The sequence below is a fragment of the Lepidochelys olivacea genome, assembly GCF_965140295.1.
Source record: "Lepidochelys olivacea isolate rLepOli2 genome assembly, chromosome: 11".
In the NCBI taxonomy this organism is placed as follows: domain Eukaryota; kingdom Metazoa; phylum Chordata; order Testudines; family Cheloniidae; genus Lepidochelys; species Lepidochelys olivacea.
In genome coordinates this window covers 39,864,813-39,883,369 of record NC_140421.1, presented here as the reverse complement: position 1 = coordinate 39,883,369, position 18,557 = coordinate 39,864,813, and the positions used below count along the sequence as shown (strand labels likewise).

The following is an 18,557-nucleotide window of genomic DNA, read 5'->3' as shown; positions in this document are numbered from 1 at the left end:
GAGGCCATGGCATGCAGGCAGCCTGCCTGAGCACTGCTGCGCCGGGGTCCCCCTTATACCAGGGCCCTGGGCTGCAGCCCCTAAAGCCCCTGCGTTAATCCGGCCCTGCAAACAAACAGACTTATCATACCTATAATAGAATAAAATAATGATTATTATATAAAGATATCCATTCATTTCCTTCCAGGCAACTCAGACCCCTCTGATATTGACATTTTAAAAATATGGTGATACCTGTATTAAAGGACAACTGTCTTAAATGACTGATGTACATCCTCTCCAAGCATTTTACAATACTAAAATATCTTACTAAGTGATCTCCCCACCCCCAATGTAAGCAGAGACTGAACAAATATTGCCCCACTGTGAAAGGCACTATATAAACATACAGTAAGAGACAGTTCCTGCTCCAAGGAGCTTACAATCTAAATAGAGAAGACAAGACAAGAGTTGGGAGAAAGTAATTATCCTCATTTTACAGATGGGGAACTGAGGCAGAGAGAGACTAAATGACTCACTCAAGGTCCCAGACAAAATCTGTGATAAAGTTGGGAATTGAACATAGATCTCTTGAGTCCCAGGCCAGTACCTTAACCACAAGTCCAACCATGGCCAAAAAGCCAGAACTGAAATCAGCAATGGCACTCAAGCTGGAGCTTTTCTGGTATAAAGTGCAGAGAGGGGCTGGCAGGATCCTCTCTGGGAAGATACCTGACTCTGGAACTCAGCGTTCATTCATTTCTCCCCTTGGTCCATCTCAGCTTGGATCTATTAACCCTTTAGGGTCACACTGCAAGGCCCATTTTTTCTCCCATGTACTTGGTAAGAGGACAATTTGAGGGGCACTTTTTTGAGGGGGACATTTACTGTTCGGAACATCAGGGATGAGGGTCACCTATTTATCCATCAATGTGGGATTGAGAAGTCCGTCTGTGCTGCTGGTTCATGATATGAGATTGCTGGGTTACCTGTTGGGAGGGCCCCAGGAGAAAAGGCTTGGCTTCTGTTAATGTAATGAAATATTCTATACCTCAATACAAGAATACAAACAGGAGGACTGGAACATAATTCTGCATGCATTTTGTTTGATTGCTGGGGTGGAGTAGTCTGGGCCAGTTCTTGACCCTTCTGCTCAGCAGCTGCAAAGCCCCATCAGAGCTCTGCACTCATGGAACAGTAACTGAACCCTATGGGGGAAGGTTTAGTTACCTCCTCACAGCCACTACAGAGCTGAGCCCTGCATACACAGGCCACTTTCTCACCTTGAAGCAGAATCAGACTCTACCTTCCCATGTCCACATAAGGCAGTGGGGCCACCAGGGAGTTGGTTCCTTTGCCGAGGTCCCTATGGGGAAGCAGGTTCAGCTAAGGCGGCAGTGGGAGGGCCGAGAAACCTCTTCTCTCCCAGCAATGAAACAAGTTGAGAGCTCAGCTGATGGGGTCTGGCCTCATGATGGATAGGATGCCACAGAGCTTGCCCCCTGCAAAACTTCCCTCCCCCAGCCTGCAGGATTTGGCTCTGCATAGTGGTTCTTTGAAAAAGCAGTTTTTGTTCAGGACTGCAGCAATATGAAACAGTGTTTCTTCAGTAGCAATGCAACACCCTGCCCCTTTCCCTCACTGTGAGCAGAACAAGCCTAAACAAATGAAAGCTGACAGACTCAGTGACAGCAAAATCTCAAGTTTTTCAGCTGACTTCAGTGTAGATACACTGATTCACAGCAGCTGAGAATGTGGCTCTTAGCAGCAAAACTGTGAGATAAAAGTGTATGAGTGCACTAAATTAAGGATGAAAAGGGAGTTAACCTGCTTAGGTCTCTAGGCACTAGACTTATGTAGGGAGCAATATACATCTGGGGGAGGATACAGAGATGTAGGCAGCTATATTTATGTCTATTGTGCGCTGCATTACGATGATGATGATGAAACATTAATATTATGGTAGTGCCTAGATGCCTCAGCCACATCTTTGGCACCCCATTCCCCTGTTCTCCTAGTCAGTGCACAAACAGGTAGTAAATGGGAGTCCCTATTCCAAAAGGTTTATATCCTAGAAAACAATACGTAGGTGGACAAGACAAAGAAGCAGGTGGAGAAGGGAGGACAGGGTACAAAAGTAATAGGAAGAACAGACTTGTTGTGGACACAATTCTTATCCAATTAGATTTTCAGAATGGCACGCGATTAGATTATTCAGTAATGGGTGCTTAATGTTGTAAATCTAATCATTTGGGGCCAGCTTCACCCACAGTTAATACTATTTTATTCTGCAAGCAATCTCACTGGAAAAAACAGTCCCTCACCTTCTCGTAACTGTTGTTGTTCGAGTGATTGCTCATATCCATTCTAACTAGGTATGCGCGCACCACATGCACAGTCGTCGGAAAGTTTTTCCCCGAGCAGCACCTGTCGGGTTGGCTGTAGAGCCCCCCAGAATAGCGCCTCTATAGTGCTCTATGCATGACCCTGCCAACCTGGCACTTCCTCAGTTCCTTCTTGCTGGCTACTCCGACAGAGGGGAAGGTGGGTGGGTTTGGAATGGGCGTGAGCAACACATCTCGAAGACCAACAGTTACGAGAAGGTGAGTAACCGTTGGGTTTTGGTTTTTTTTGAGTGATTGCTCATATCGATTCCAATTAGGTGACTCCCAAGCCTTACCTAGGTGGTGGGCTTGGAGTTATGGAATCGCTGATTGGAGCACTGCTCTGCAGAATTACCTCTCTGTAATGAGAGGTGAACATATGTACCCAGGACCAAGTTGCTGCCCTACAGATTTCTTGGATCGGAACCTGGGCCAGGAACACCACGGATGAGAACTATGCCCTTGTCGAGTGTGCCGTAAGTGCCGGGGCTGGTGTCTTGGCCAGAGAGTAGCACGTGCGGATGCAGGATGTGATCTAGGAAGATATTCTTTGAGATGAGACCAGGAGTCCTTTCATCCGATCTGCCACTGCTACGAAGAACTGGTTCGACTTCTTGAATGGCTTAGTGCACTTGATGTAGAAGGCTAGCGCCCGTTGAACATCCAGAGAGTGCAGCCTCTGCTTATGGCTACTGGCATGAGGCTTTGGATAAAAAACAGGCAGGAATGTGTCTTGGCTGGTATGGAAATGTGACACAACCTTCGGAAGAAAGGCGAGGTGGAGTCTGAGCTGCACCTTGTCTTTGTGGAAAACTGTATAAGGTGGGTTGGAAGTAAGGGCCTTTAACTCTAACACTCTTCTTACTGATGTGATGGCAATTAGGAAGGCTACCTTCCATGACAGGTAGTGAAGGAAGCAAGTTACCAGCAGCTTGAATGGGGGCCCCATTAATTTGGAAAGGACCAAATTCGGGACCCACCCAGGAACAGTCTGTCTAATCTGGGAAAGTAACCGGTCCAGACCCTGGAGGAACCGTCCAACCAGGGGGTTGGCGAAGATGGAGCATCCAGAGACTCCAGGGTGGAAAGCCGAGATAGCAGCTAAGTGTACCTTTATGGATGGCACTGCCAGGCCTTGCTGTTTCAGGTACAGAAGATACTCCAGAATAAGAGGTAACAGCACCTGAAGTGGGGGCATATGATGCTGGTCACACCAGCAACTAAACCTCTTCCACTTTGCCAGGTATGTGGCCCTTGTGGAGCAATTTCTGCTTCCGAGTAAGACCTCCCTTACCTGTTCCGAGCACAGGAGCTCCACAGGGTTCAGCCAGGAAGCTTCCAGGCTGTGATCTGGAGGGACCAGAGGTCTGGGTGATGACGCCTCCCTTGGTCCTGAGTGATCAAGTCGGGGAGGAGCTGCAACATGACCAGGGCATCGACTGACAGATCCAAAAGTGTGATGTACCAGTGTTGTCGAGGCCATGCTGGTGGTGCCAGAATTAGTTCCACCCTGTCCCTGCAGACCGTGAGCAGGACCTTGTGCACGAGAGGGATTGGGGGAAAGGTGTAGAGCAGATGGCCTCCCCAGGGTAGCAGGAATGCATCTGCAATTGAGCCTGGGCTGCTTTTCTGGAAGGAGCAAAACAATGGGCACTTCCTGTTGTTCTGAGTGGCGAACAGGTCAACCTGGGGAAACCCCCATCTCTGGAAAAAGGAGTGAATGACATCCGGCTCGATGGACTGCTCATGGCTGTGGAAGGACCTGCTGAGGTGATACGCCAGTACGTTCTGGACTCTTGGCAGATGTGATGCTTCCAGGTGAATGGAGTGGGCTATACAGAATTCCCAGAGCCTGAGAGCCTCCTGACAGAGGGGCGAGGACTGGTTCCACCCTGCTTGTTGATGTAAAACATTGCAATGGAGTTGTCAGGACTGCCACATGCTGGCCTTGCAGACAAGACTGTAAGGCCTGGCATGCAAGTCACACCGCTCTGAGCTCCTTGATATTGATATGGAGAGAGAGCTTGTCCTGTGACCAGAGGCCCTGTGTTCGGAGATCTCCCAGATGTGTGCCCCAACCTAGAGCTGACGCATCCATAACTAGAGACAAGGACAGCTGAGGGCTGCTGAAGAGGACTCCTTCACAGACTATTTGAGCATTGAGCCACCACTGGAGTGACTCTAGTACCTGCTGTAGCACCATGACCCCTAGTCCCAGGCAGTCGTGCCACGGGCGGTATGTCGAAGCAAGCCACGTCAGCCTGGCATGTCGAAGCACGTGTGTGCAGGCCTCCATGTGACCAAGGAGACTGAGGCAATTCCTTGCTGTAGTGGTTGGGTACTCATGCATCAAATGATGCTTGGAATCGGGACTCCAGCAGATGTGCTCTTGCCTGGACTGAGTCCAACACTGCTCCGATAAACTCTATTCTCTGGGTTGGTGACAAAGTGGACTTGTTCACACCCAGTCTCTTGAACGTGGATGTGGCCAGACTGACCCGTGACTCCACCTGCTCTCTGGTGTGCCCCCTGAGCAGCCAGTCGTTGAGGTAAGGGTAAACCTGCAGCTGCCTCCTTTGGAGGAAGGCTGCTACCACTGACAATTACTTGGTGAACACTCGTGGGGCTGTCGACAGGCCAAAGGGAAGGACCATGAACTGATGATGTTTCTGGCTGATCATGAACCTTAAAAGCATCTGTGTGCAGGGCGAACCGCTATGTAAAAGTACGCATCTTTCATGTCGAGGACAGCAAACCAGTCTCCCGGATCCATAGAAGGGATAATTGTATTGAGGGAAACCATGTGGAACTTCAACTTGTTGAGTCCTCGCAGGTCTAGAATGGGACTGAGACCCACTGGGGATTAGGAAGTAGCTTGGGGATTAGGAAGTAGCGGGAATAGAATCTCCTGCCCCTTAACTCCTGAGGAACCTCTTCCACTGCTCCTATGGCAAGGAGTGCCTGCACCTCCTGGATAAGGAGTTGCTAGTGAGAGGGGTCCCTGAAGAGGGACCGGGAAGGGGTGTGGGAGGGAGGGTAGGAGCAGAATTGGAGAGAATATTCCACTTCCACTGTGCGAAGAACCCAGTGTTCTGAGGTTATTTGGGACCATCCACGGTAGAAGAGGGATAGACGGTTCAAAAAACACAGAGAAGTATCCGGCTTTGAGACAGGTGCTCCTTCTTCGGGCGCACCTTCAAAATGTCTGTTTTGAGCCTGACGAAGGCTTAGTCAGGCCTTTGCCTTGTCCGGACGGGGGATGGGAAGGCTTACGCCCGGCGTGAAAGTGGGCCAGTACGGGCTGGTATGGCATACTGGTAAGAACTCGCACCGGCCAGCGCTTTAGTGTCCCTGCCCCTTTTGCCTCCCCCGTCGGCGGCCTGGCTGGTAGGATCCATACTGGCAGGGCCGCGACGGGGGTGTGGGCAGCAACGTTAAAGCGCTCCTGCAGCAAAGGACCCTGCAGCGCTTTAACATCCCTGCCCCTTTTGCCCCCTCTCGGCCACCGACAGGTGGGGAAGGGGGGGCAAAGGGAGCAGCTGCCCCGGGGCCGGCGATTTAAAAGGGCCCAGGGCTCCGGACGCCCCTGAGCCCTTTAAAATGCCACTGGAGCCCCAGGCAGCATGGGCCAGGCAGCTGGGAAGGGCTGGCTGGGAGATGCTGACCCCCAACCCCGCCCCTTCCGCCCGAGCCCCCACCCCTTCCGGGGGCCAGAGCTGGCCCCGGCCCCGTACTGGTAAGAGTCTGGAGTTACTTTCACCCCTGCTTACACCTGCTATTCCTACCCCTGCTTCTGTAAATATCCTGCCTCGGCCAAGGAGGATACCAGGTGCTGTTGCAGCAGCTGGGGCTTAAAGGGCTTTCGTTGGGTTGCTGGTGTATGCATACTCAAAGATTTCATTTTCGCCCTGGAGTCTTTGAGGCTATGCAGTTTGGAGTCAGTCTGTCTGGCAAACAGGCTCACCCCTTCAAAGGGTAGGTCTTGCATAGTTTGCTGAACCTCGGACGGGAGCCCCGAGACTTGCAGCCATGAACTACGCCACCTATGTATCCTGAGGACAAGGTGTACACTGCCGAGTCTGCAGTGCTAAGAACTAAACAACTACAAAATAAAAACATTCCGAAGAGAAGCTAGGGAAATGTGGAGAGCTTGCAGAGCAAGATGCCACAGTTCCAATGACCATCACTGGCGGTAAGAAGGAACTGAGAAGGCGCCGGGTCAGCAGGGTCATATATAGAGCACTATGAAGGCGCCACTCCAGGGGGCTCCACAGCCAACCCGACGGGTGCTGCTCGGGGAAAAACTTTCTGACGACTTTGCACGTGGCGCGCACACACCTAATTGGAATCAATATGAGCAATCACTCAAAGAAGAATATGGCATACCATCCTTTAAAAAGAATGTCAGAAGATCTAAGATTAGTAAATGCTTATGCTTAATAACAGAAAAAACTGTTAAGTGTCTTCCTTGTGTTTTACGATTTAATGCCTTGACACAGCTTTCGCTGACCAGGGCCGCAATTCAGCAAAGCACCTAAACATAGGTTTAAGAGCTTTGTTAAATAGAGCTGGGATTACAGACATGCTTAAAATTAAACATGGGTTTACATGCTTTGTTGAGTTAGAGCCATATTTGGTATTATTGTAGAATTATATTCATGTCGAATTTATGATTTTTGTTCCCTGTTACTTATGTGCAAAGCTTGGCTACCACCAAATAATATACAATTGGTAACCTATAATTAAACTGCCTATGACAATAACGTGGATTACAGCCATATGTCCTGACTTTCTGCATTTAAAAATACATAAAACTACTTTAAAAACTGCTTTTTTATGAATGTCTTTGAGAGACAAAAAATTGCACTATGAAGAAACCATATATTTTTGAGGGTCTTGTGACCTAAGTCAGTGTGGGAGCCCCACATTCATGTGACTTTCTTCAAGACAGTTTTATTTCCCATTCTAACATCTCATAAATTCTAGCACTTTGAGTTTTAGCAAATTATCTCAAGAAAAAGTTTTCTCTTGAGATAGCACAAAGGATGCTCATTCATGGCAAGTTTTAGTGAGATGGAAAGAGGCTGATGGGCATCCAAGAGATTTCTGGAGAGAGAGAAACAAACATCCATCCATCGTATTAATTACCAGCCATATTTGTACTGCACTTCTGGATTTCACTAACTCATTGGCAGCTGCCCACATGTTCTCATTCAGAACTATCTGTACTTTAAAGATTCTAACATGCACCCTCACACACTCAGTGTTCTCCATAATCCAAGGTCATGGCCCATTGCTTGCAGCTCTTTGGCCTTTAATCTTGCCAGCCATTCTGTCAGGTTTTTGATGGAGATTGAAGAGAAGAACATGAATGGGAAATATTCTTTTTAAATTTCACTTTCAGCCTCGTAAGCCAGACTGCAGGAACAGTACTGTGACAACTAGGAGAGATCTGAGGCTTCTGCTAGACTTCCTGTCTGTCTCCCTTTTCCTGGCCCAAAGCTTTAGGAAAGATTGAAGAAACTGGACATGTTTAATCTTGAAAAAAGAAGATTGAGGGGGGACCTGATCGGAGTCTTCAAATATGTTAAGGCCTATTATAAAAAGGATGGTGATTAATTATCCTCCATGTTCACAGAAGATAGGACATTGCTATGGCAGTAAAAGCTCTACGTAGATGCAGTTATACAAGTTATAAAGTCCTTTTGCTGGTGTAGCTTCTTTTGTTCAGGAAACTGGCATAAGCTGCATTCCCACTAGAATGGTTACCAGTACAGCTATAGCCAAGGGTGAAAGTAACTTAAGGGACTTACCTGTATGCAGGGTGGCCAAGGTCCTGAGCAAGGTGTGTGTAGGGAGGGGAGGGGCGCTCAACTGGAAGGGGCGGGGCCTCTGGTAAAAGGGGCGGGGCTGGGACCAGACTCCCCCAGCCAGCCCTTCAGCGCGGCCCGGCGGTGATTTAAAGGGGCTGGTGCTCCCGGCTGCCACCACCACTACTCCTACCCCAGGGCTCTGGCAGTGATTTAAAGGGCCCTGGGCTCCTGGCCGGTGCCATCGCTATGTACCAGCTCTTACTGCCGGGCCGGGCCGGACCGGCTTACTTTCACCTCTGGCTATAGCTGGCAAATCCTTTTTAGTGCAGTCAAAGCCTGGGACTCTCTCAGCCCTTAAGTGAAGGGTTATGGGCACTGTGCCCCAATTCAGCGCAGTGCTTGGATCTACTAATATATGACAGAGACTAACCAGCATGGTTTTACAAAGGAAAATCATGTCTCACTAATTTTTAGAATTCTCTAAACTTGTCAGTGAAGTAGTGGATAAGGGAGAACTGGTTCATATTGTTTATTTAGACTTCCAAAAGGCCCTCAACAAGGTCCTGCATAGGAGGGTACTGAAGAAGCACAGTCACAGGGTGAGACACAAAATATTGTCATGGATTAAAAGTTGTCTGGAAGACAGAAAGCAAAGAGTAAGATTAAATGGTTAATTTTCATCATGGTATCAGGTTAACAGTGAGCTGTCTCATGGTTCTATACTAGGTCCTGTGTTGTTTAATTTATTTATTGATGATCTGGAAAGGGGGCAAAATTTGCAGACGATGCAAAGTTATTTAGGTTAGTTGGGACCATAGATGACATAGAGACACCTAAACAAATTAGGTGACTGAGCAACACAGAGGCAAATGGAATTAAATGTCAGTAAATGCAAAGTAATGCACATTGGAGAGGAAAATTTAAACTACTCAGACAGGGTAGTTTAACAATCGTACAGGGTTCTAAATTAACTGTATCGGCTCAAGAAAGGGATCTGGGAGTTGACAGCTCAATGAAGACCTCCCATCAATGTGCAGCTGTGGTCAAAAAGCAAACCAGATTTTAGGATGGATAAGAAATAGGATGGCAAATCTTACAGAGACTATTATAACACCTTTATGTAAATCAGTGGTGGCCTCATCTGGATAACAAGAATGATCAAAGGCACTGAAAAGTCTCCAATGAAGAGAAATGAAAAGGTTTGGGATTGTTTAACTTCGAACAGTGATGAATAACAGGATACATGATAAAAGAACACAAAATAACGACTGGTCTAGAGAAGGGAGTTTGGGACCTTCTGTCCTTCATCTCATAATACAAGAACAAGGGGACATTCAGTTAAATTAAAAGGAGGGAAATTCAAAACTGACATAGGAAATACTTTTTCATATAATGGGTAATTATACTATGGAATTCACTACAACAGGAAATTATTGAGACCAAGAGCTTAACAAGATTCAAAAAGGGGTTTGAGTACTGATATCAAGAATATCCAGAGTTCTCATAATTAATGACATTATATTTCTGTGGAAGGGATATTAAACCTCATGCTTCAGGGTTTAAGGTAATACCTAAATAGTTGAGATTAGGATGAGACAGAACGTGGGGGGCAGATCACACAACATCTGCCTATTGCAAAGTTCGTACATCCTGCTCTGAATCTTCTGGTGCTGACTGTTGTTGGAGACAGGGTACTGCCAGCCAGGATGGATAGAGCAATCTGGGTCTGAGCAATTCTGGCAGTGCCTATGTCCCTATACATGTTAGCATATGCTAAATTAGGCGTGCTTAAACCTCATTGACTTCAATGGACAGTGAATTTCACCCTAAATGAATTAAATTTCACAACACCCTTAAGAGACAAGGAAATGCTATCCACATTTTGCATATGAGGAAACTGCAGCACAGAGAGATTAGATAATGTATCTAAGATTATGTAGATCTCAGAAGGGAACCCAGTCTTGTGTTTTAGTCAAAAGTACCCTATACAATTATACACTAAATTATTTTGTATCAATTCCTTTTAAAAACTATGTTGACTCATAGGTGCTGCCGCACCCCCTGGCTTGAAGTGGTTCCCATTATATACAGGGTTTACAGTTTGGTTCAATGGCTCTCAGCACCCCCACTCTTTTTGGTAACTCTTTCAGGGAAAGTATGAACATTACTAAATTAAATACTCTCTCATTAAATACTATCTTATGAGATAAATTCTGAGATACATATTCAGCATTTTAAATGGTTTTTACACAATGCTTTTTATTGTGTTAATTCTTTGTAGTTTTAAAAAAACATATGAAGTTCTGAAAGGCCTATATGACATATAATATTTTTACTGTGACCTCAAATTATGCTGAACGTCAATACAAAGTCCCAGTCCCAGTTCTGCAATGCCATGCTGCTGAGTTTAAAATTATACAGTATCCTGTTTTAGAAGGGATGCCTATTTAGGGCCTGATCCTGTGAACACTTACATCTACAAGTAACTTTATTGACTTCAACAGGACTTCTTATATGAGTAAAGTTAAATGGAACTACTCAGGTGGGTAGTGTTTACAGAATCAGGGTCTAATTTTGCAAGAGGCTTCATAAGCTGTAATTATGTCTGTCTCTCTCTCAGACACACATGCAAACCAGATTTGCTAAACATGTGCAATGACTCTTACCAGCATTAGACCAAAGCATAAATGGTGAAGTTCAGCTCTGAGCAAAAGACGCTCCTCTTGAGGAAAGAGAAGATGTGGGGTTGAGTGAGTTGTCATCTTCAGTGATAGATTCGACAGCTGACAATGATTTGTAATATTCATCCTCCCCATCAAGCACTTTGATCTGGCTTTGAAACAAAACACAAAAACTATTTTTATTAAGTATATAAAATAAAAAGTACAAAGTAGTTCTCCAAAACCTTAAGAAATATCTCTCTCTGTGGATGGTGAAATGAAAACACTGAAAAAGTGTTAATACAAGAAGGGGAAAAGATGGGATGATTTTGTTAACAAGATGCAGCCTTTGTACATGTCTCTCAATCTTGCTGCCACTTTTCAGTGCTTTAAATCTCTCTGTGGGAACTGAATGGCTCTGAGGATTGGTAACAGGTCACACAGCCTTTCATCTCTAGGTCTGCAGTACAGTCACAAAAAGAAAAGGAGTACTTGTGGCACCTTAGAGACTAACCAATTTATTTGAGCATGAGCTTTCGTGAGCTACAGCTCACTTCATCGGTAGCTCACGAAAGCTCATGCTCAAATAAACTGGTTAGTCTCTAAGGTGCCACAAGTACTCCTTTTCTTTTTGCGAATACAGACTAACATGGCTGTTACTCTGAAACCAGTACAGTCACAGCAATTATTTGTATCAAGTATTTTATTTCACAAATGTAGCATTTTTGTCTGATTGAAAATTTTCCACACACAGACTTTGATATTTACAAATACGTTCATTATTCAGAATTGTTCGAACTCCATGGGCAAACATTTGTTTGTGAACTATGGGCCTGATCCAAAGCCCACTAAAGGGAATTCCATTATCTTCAGCGGGTTTTGGATCAGGCCCTATTTGCTCCAACTGCGTCTTCAGCTTCTCATGATGTATGATTGGGCACTGAAATTACATAGTATTATTTCTGCTCCCCGACTGGGGGACAGAGTTTTATAAACTGGAGGAGGTAACTCAAAGAGCTACCAAGACAGCCATGCAAACAATTCCGGTTTGAACCTTCTCACAAACCCCATTTGCATTAGTATCCACAAGACTTTCACTTTCCATGAACATTGTTGCGAACAAAAGAAAGTCACTTATATAACTATCTGCAGAAAATGAATAAAAAAGGGTCAAAATACATCAAAGAAAATGTATGGGTGTCACTGCCTGAGGGTTCATTAATATGTCTTTGCTGTGTTCATCCAGCACTAGTTGCTGCGCATGTCAGTAATACATGAAATTTGTTACTGCTGGATGGTGGCTTTTGTGAAATGCAATAGTGATCTCTGCCCACCTCCTGGTGAAAAGCATCCACGTTACAAGTGGTACTAATTAGTACCACTGGTGGCAGTCTTAGCTGAGAGCTAGTGGGCAAAGAACAACCCTTTTTAGGAAAGAATCCCCTCTCTGCCTTCTCTTAGAACTGGTCCCTCCTGAGGCAGGGCTGAAGCATATTGCTCGGGTGGTGAGAGGAAGCCTGCATGGCTTTTGTCCATGTTATGCTTGCTGTAGGCTAATGAGCTTCAACCTCAAAGACTCTCAGTCCAGCACCTTTTACTATGACTAAATTTGTTTATTTAAAAAGGGGAAGCTAAAATTTGTTTGAGTTGTATTGAGAGAGAGTTGGGGAGAATATTTTGTAAGAGCCAGTTCTAGTGTTTGCAAACAGTATTAGATACATGTTTTATATTTGCTTCTGTAGAAAATGTCCAATGTCAATGCACTGAGATATGGTAATTGTTTATTTTTAGAAACTTCTCTAGAAAGTTTTTCATTTTCTGTAATATCACAAAGGACTTCTTCTGTTTACAGTTGCTTAGAACTAAGAAGATAGATATTTACCCAAGTTTTCTTGGCTTCCTCTTGCTCCCTTGATATTCTAGAGTTCCCTGTGGAGAGGGCCAAGAACACACAGTCAAAGCAAAGCAGCAAGTCGTTAATTTTTAATTCAAAGTGATTTTGTGTTGAATGCAAGCAGATGCTGATAATATCAGAAGTCACAGCATAATTTTTTTGATCAAAGGGCTCAAGTGAGCCTGATGAAGCATGCATCTTGCTCGTCTTTGATAAACCACATCAATTATTCACCGTGAAGGCAGACATCCTGACATGAAAGCAACAGATAAAGAGCATAAGCACATGTTCAAGACGAGAGCAAAAGAACGTGGGGGTGGGGCTGGAGGGGCTGGAACAGGTATTAATAACCGAATTATTAACTGGAAACAAAGCCAGTAAAACAGCTTTATTGCCACTTTGAACTCACATTTAACTGGTTATAGTACATGTTGTCCTCAGGGCTATTCAGCATTTTGGGCTGCTGACATCGTCGACGAGGTGTTCTCAGCTTCTGTTTGAGACAGTTTTCTGAACCTACAGTAAGATAACGCAATTTAGTTTTAAGCCATGCCAGGTGCTGCAAATGTCTTAGCATATTTTAGCTATAAGCAGTCCTTTCTTCTTTCCTGTTCACTCCTAAATTTATTAGCAAATCTGTCCTATTCTAAGAAGGTATACAGAAAGTTTGGGATCTCTGTTTTCTGTTTTGGAACTTGGTTTAAACAAGAGTTTATAGATGAAACTTTCTCTGATAACATCATTTTATTCCAGGTTTCAGAGTAGCAGCCGTGTTAGTCTGTATCCGCAAAAAGAAAAGGAGTACTTGTGGCCCCCTAGAGACTAACAAATTTATTTGAGCATGAGCTTTCGTGAGCTACAGCTCACTTCATAGTTCCTTGTTCCTTTGACCCTTTATATTGACATATTTTGTTATCTAAGCAGGATAAGCACTGTGACTAGCTAGGGACTAGTAACAGCATCAGCATCAAAACCGTTCATCTATGTTTATAGATGCAACAGTAACAAATCCCTTTGATGAGAATTAGTTTATTGTTGTCTTTGTTTTATTATATCAAAAGCGACTTTCTTGATATAACATTCTATTTAAACAGAGAAATCAGTGCCATTTGAGATAATGCCTCCTTGAGTTAATTTGTGATACACTATGGAGTAAGAGTTGGTTAAAGCCATCTGGAACACACACAATTTAAAGATTAGAAAAACATTTTAGAAGGGTGGATTTTGTAGAAAATATGGTTTGAGCTAGTGCAAGCTAACAGCCTTCGTATTTTTGCTTTTTTCAAAAAAGAATATTGTTCTGTGGAATCTATAAGAGGTGATTCAGAAAAAAAAACCAGTTGGAAAGAACCTAACACAGCAAAACTAATTGATGATATAAGCACTATTTTAAGGACAATTCATAAATATGCTAATAGAAAAAAAAATCTGGGAATTCATTTCTTTTCCAAAAAGATCATTCACACAGCCTGTTTTGACCTTTCTAATATCTGATTTTAACATGATTTTTTAAAAAATAATAAATAATCTCATAATATTTCCAGTTCAAAGAAACAGGTGAATATTTAACTTTCAATACAAACACTGAAGGAAAAATATTAGTCACATTACACTTGGATCCTGCCTGAAGAGTCAAATTTGCCCCTCTTCAGAGGCCCAGCACAAGGTCCTTGTTCCACTTAAGCCCCTTTGAAAACTTCAAAACAGAAGCTGATGGGCGGCCCTGTGCAGATGGGGGGGCTCTGTCCAGACAGATCTATTTGTAGGATCTGGCCCTTGATGATAAGATAATTCTTTAAAGCAGTTTTGTGATGTTCCCAGGTCCACAGACTACTGATTGCTGGGTTTCTCTAAAGTTTTTCAGGTGTTATCCCCATTTTGGGACACATCCTGCCATTGTTCCAGATGTGAAGCACCCATGGAAATCAGTGTGAGTTTTACATAAAAACCAGTGTCAGAATACGGCTGTCTGTCAGCAAAGATCCAACACTGCCTTCTATGCCAAGGAGCCTTTGTATAAGGTCTTTTCAAAAGAATTATCTAGTCCTTAAAGAAAGGATACATTTCAATGCAATTATATTTTTTAAAGAAAATAATTCTGCTAGCATAAAAAAAACCCCCAAATTTCACAAACCCAAAGATTTGACAAACTGTTTTTTCTACCCAATTGCAGTAGCTTTTATAACTTGCCTGGTACTATGTAGTGTTCACCTATTATTTATTTGTTCTTCATGGAACTTCAAGCTTGATGCAAATCCATCCCTCAGCTACCACTGCCCATGAATTATTGTAGGAGAAAGCCCATTATCCACATTTGCCTATGTGTGTTTACTCAGTTTTACTCTCAACTATGATATGTACACAGTGCACAGGTGTGATTCCCACTATGTGACTCAGGGCAAAGTCAGGCTCAAAATCTTAAAGTTATTTGTTTGAAGAAATTAACTCTTTACAACAACAAAAGATCCGCTAGTAATAAATTCATATTATTTGCTAACTATAATCACAAAAGCTTAAGATCTTGATGCTTTCCAATGTTCTACTCATTTTGCAAAGAGTGGTTTGTGGTTCAAGAAATTCTGGCGGCACTGCCTACACTTTTGCTGTTTGCCAATATGGTCTCTAAGTAGACAAGGTACAAAACTCTTCCAGGGTATATTGCTCGAAAGTCAATGGGAGTTGGATGTCTAACTCCTATTTGTGTCTTTGAAAATGTCCCCTATGATATTTAAATATAATAAAGAGATTATCAATTAAATCTTGGTCCCATTACAATCAATGGACATTTTGCCATTGACTTCAATGAGGCCAGGATTTCACCCTATATCACTGAGCATTTCCAAAATTATTAAGTTTAGGTTTGGAAGAGACCTTAGGATTCAAAACTCTGATTATGTCAGGATCTGTCATTGTCCTCATGGTGATGTTTCAGTTTTAGGGCCAAATTATGATCTCCCTTACATAAATACAAATCAGGAGTCATTGCACTGAAATCAATTCTTGTTATACTGGTGTAAAGCTAGTGTGAGTGAGTGAAGAATTAGACACTCTTTCAAACATCTATCAGATGCTTGCCAAAAACACGCAATTATTACAAAGTTTATCATCTGTACCCTGCTGTGATGCGATGTACTGGATTATGTGACAAAGGGAATACACTGTATTCTTTTTTCAAAATATATTTTAATTACCTTTCTTTTATTTTCCAGCAACATCTACATTAAAATTTTATGTTGTTATCGTTTATTTTGTCCATCTGAAGTCTAATTTAATAAAGTTTTGCTCTTGCTTTTTATCCCTACACAATTATTTCTGCATATTACACGGGTGGCCTGCAGATTGCGTCCTCCAAAGGAAATACCTTTTCAGTGGGCCCATTTGTCTTAGCATTTAGTAGCATAAAATAGGAATAGTAAGAAAATCTGGTAACGTTTATCATACACTACTGTATCTGGAGAAAAGTGTATTAACATATGCTCTACATTCAGCAGTTAAATAGGCATTTCAAATAGTGTTTTAAAATGTTTAGCTTTGATGACAAAGTTAAGGCCACTGACAGGAAAAACTACTTGTCACTGTAATAACAACAACTATCTATTTATTTTTTTATAAGCACCCAAAGTGTGCTACGTGCCTCTGATATGCCCACAAGAGTCTGTGTGCTACACATTCAGATGCCACTCCTAGAATTAGAAAAGAGGGCCAGCTTCATTTCCTTCACTCTCTCCTTAAGCCAATATTTCTATAGGGCAGATTTGACCCCCTTTCCTCATACTAAATCAGAGACTTAGGGCTAGAATGAGACAACCTATTGCCCTGTGTTAGGGCTAGGGTATTGCTGCACTGCCTCGGGAGCAGTACAAGGATGGACCTGTGACTCAGAGACCCAGTTTTGTTCCTTGTGGCAGTGTGAAGTATTACCCCCTAGTTCTTTACCAGGTGCTGATTACTTCTGCCCACTGAACCAGCTCAGCTGCACTGGCTGACATGGTGGTGGTAGTGGTGAAGGGGAAGATGAGCCGAGGCTCCACTCAGCCTCTACCTCTCTCTCTGCCCACAGACCTCGCTTTTCCCCACTGTGCACACAGACCAGAAAATCTGGGCAGAAGCTGCAGGATGGGTGGACAGACACTTATTCCCGTTACATCCCTGATTTTTGTACCAAAATCAAAGTAGTCCATTTAAAAAGAGTTAAAACTGGCTGACAGATCTAAAAAAGTCATTATAAATTGGGAAACATTAGCCAATAGGGCTGTTTCGAATAGGGTCCTGAAGGGATCTTTTCTTGGCCCAATGCTACTCAATATCAATGATTTGGTAGAAAGTTTAAAATCATTGCTGGTAAAGTTTGCAAATGACAAAAATTACTGGCATAGTAAGTTATGATAAGGACAATTTAATTTTACAGAGCAATCTAAATCACTTGGTAAGCAGGGTTCCCTTGAACTATATGTGTTTTAATAGAGCTAAATGCAAGGCCCATACATCTGGGAACAAAGACTAAAGGTCACATTTTCAGGAATGGTGACTGATTTTGGAAAGCAGGGATTCTGAAAGGTACTAAGGCATCATGGTGGATACCAACCGAGCATGAGCTCCCAGTCTGACACACAGCTAAGACGACCAGTGTGATTCTTGAATGTATAAGCAGGGAATAGTGAGTAAAAGTAGGGAGTTGGTATTGCTATTGCAATACCTTACAGCGTTAGTGAGACCATTACCAATGGAACAAATTTTCAAAGAGAAAGGAGTTAAGGACATAGAGGTAAATGGGATGAAATACAACATGACTTTACAAAGGGTAGATTGTGCCAGACCAACCTGATCGCCTTCTTTGAGAAGATAACTGATTTGTTAGACAGAGGAAATAAAGAGGAAACCCTAACCCTAACTCTGAGCTACCTGGATTTCAGTGAGGCATTTGATAAAGTTCCACATAGGAAAGTATTACTTAAATTAGAGAAGATGGAGATTAATATGAGAATTGAAAGACGGATAAGGAACTGGTTGAACGGGAGAATACAATGGGTCACCCTGGAAGGTGGACTGTCAGGATTCGGTCTTGGGATCAATCTTATTTAACATTTTTATTAATGACCTTGGCACAAAAAGTGAGAGTCTGCTAATAAAATTTTCAGATGACACAAAGTTGGAACATATTGCAAATACAGAGAAGGACCAAAATATCATACAAGAAGATCTGGATGACCTTGAAAACTGGAGTAATAGAAATGGGATGAAATTTAATAGTGCACTAAGTGGAAGGTTATGCATTTAGGGGCTAACAACAAGAATTTTTGCTATAAGCCAGGGACATATTAGTTGGTAGTGACAGAGGAGGAGAAAGACCTGGGCTGTTTTGTTTGATCACATGGTGACTCTGAGCCGCCAATGTGATGGGGCTTTGAAAAAGGCTAACACAGTCCTAGGATGCATCAGGTGAGGTATTTCCAGTACAGACAGAGAAGTGTTAGTACCATTATACAAGACTCTGGTGAGATCTCGTCTGGAACACTGTGCAATTTTGGTCTCCCATGTTTAAGAAAGATGAATTCAAACTGGAACAGGCACCGAGAAGGTCTACTAGGATGATCAGAGGCATAGAAAACCCATCTTATAAAAGGAGGCTCAAAGAGCTTGGCTTGTTTAGTCTAACCAAAAGAACACTGTGGGGAGATTTGATTGCTCTCTATAAACACATCAGCAGGAAAAATACCAGGGAGGGAGAGGCCAATGTGGACACAAGAATAAATGCATATAATCTGGCCATCAACAAGTTGAGGCTTGAAATTAGATGAAGGTGTCTAACCATTTAGAGGAGTGAGGT

General features: G+C 43.3%; 1 protein-coding gene across 1 annotated transcript in view; it reads right to left on the bottom strand.

The window, feature by feature from the left end:
* Nucleotides 1–18,557, bottom strand: part of MYO3B (myosin IIIB) — a 334,888-nt gene that overhangs the window by 23,074 nt on the left and 293,257 nt on the right. Inside the window, exons 33-35 of the mRNA XM_084643361.1 lie at nucleotides 13,140–13,246; nucleotides 12,719–12,765; nucleotides 10,843–11,009 (exon numbers count right to left, since the gene is read on the bottom strand). Of these exons, the coding sequence (XP_084499487.1) occupies nucleotides 10,874–11,009; nucleotides 12,719–12,765; nucleotides 13,140–13,246 (290 nt within the window). The 3' untranslated portion in view covers nucleotides 10,843–10,873. The remainder of the gene's footprint in view (nucleotides 1–10,842; nucleotides 11,010–12,718; nucleotides 12,766–13,139; nucleotides 13,247–18,557) is intronic.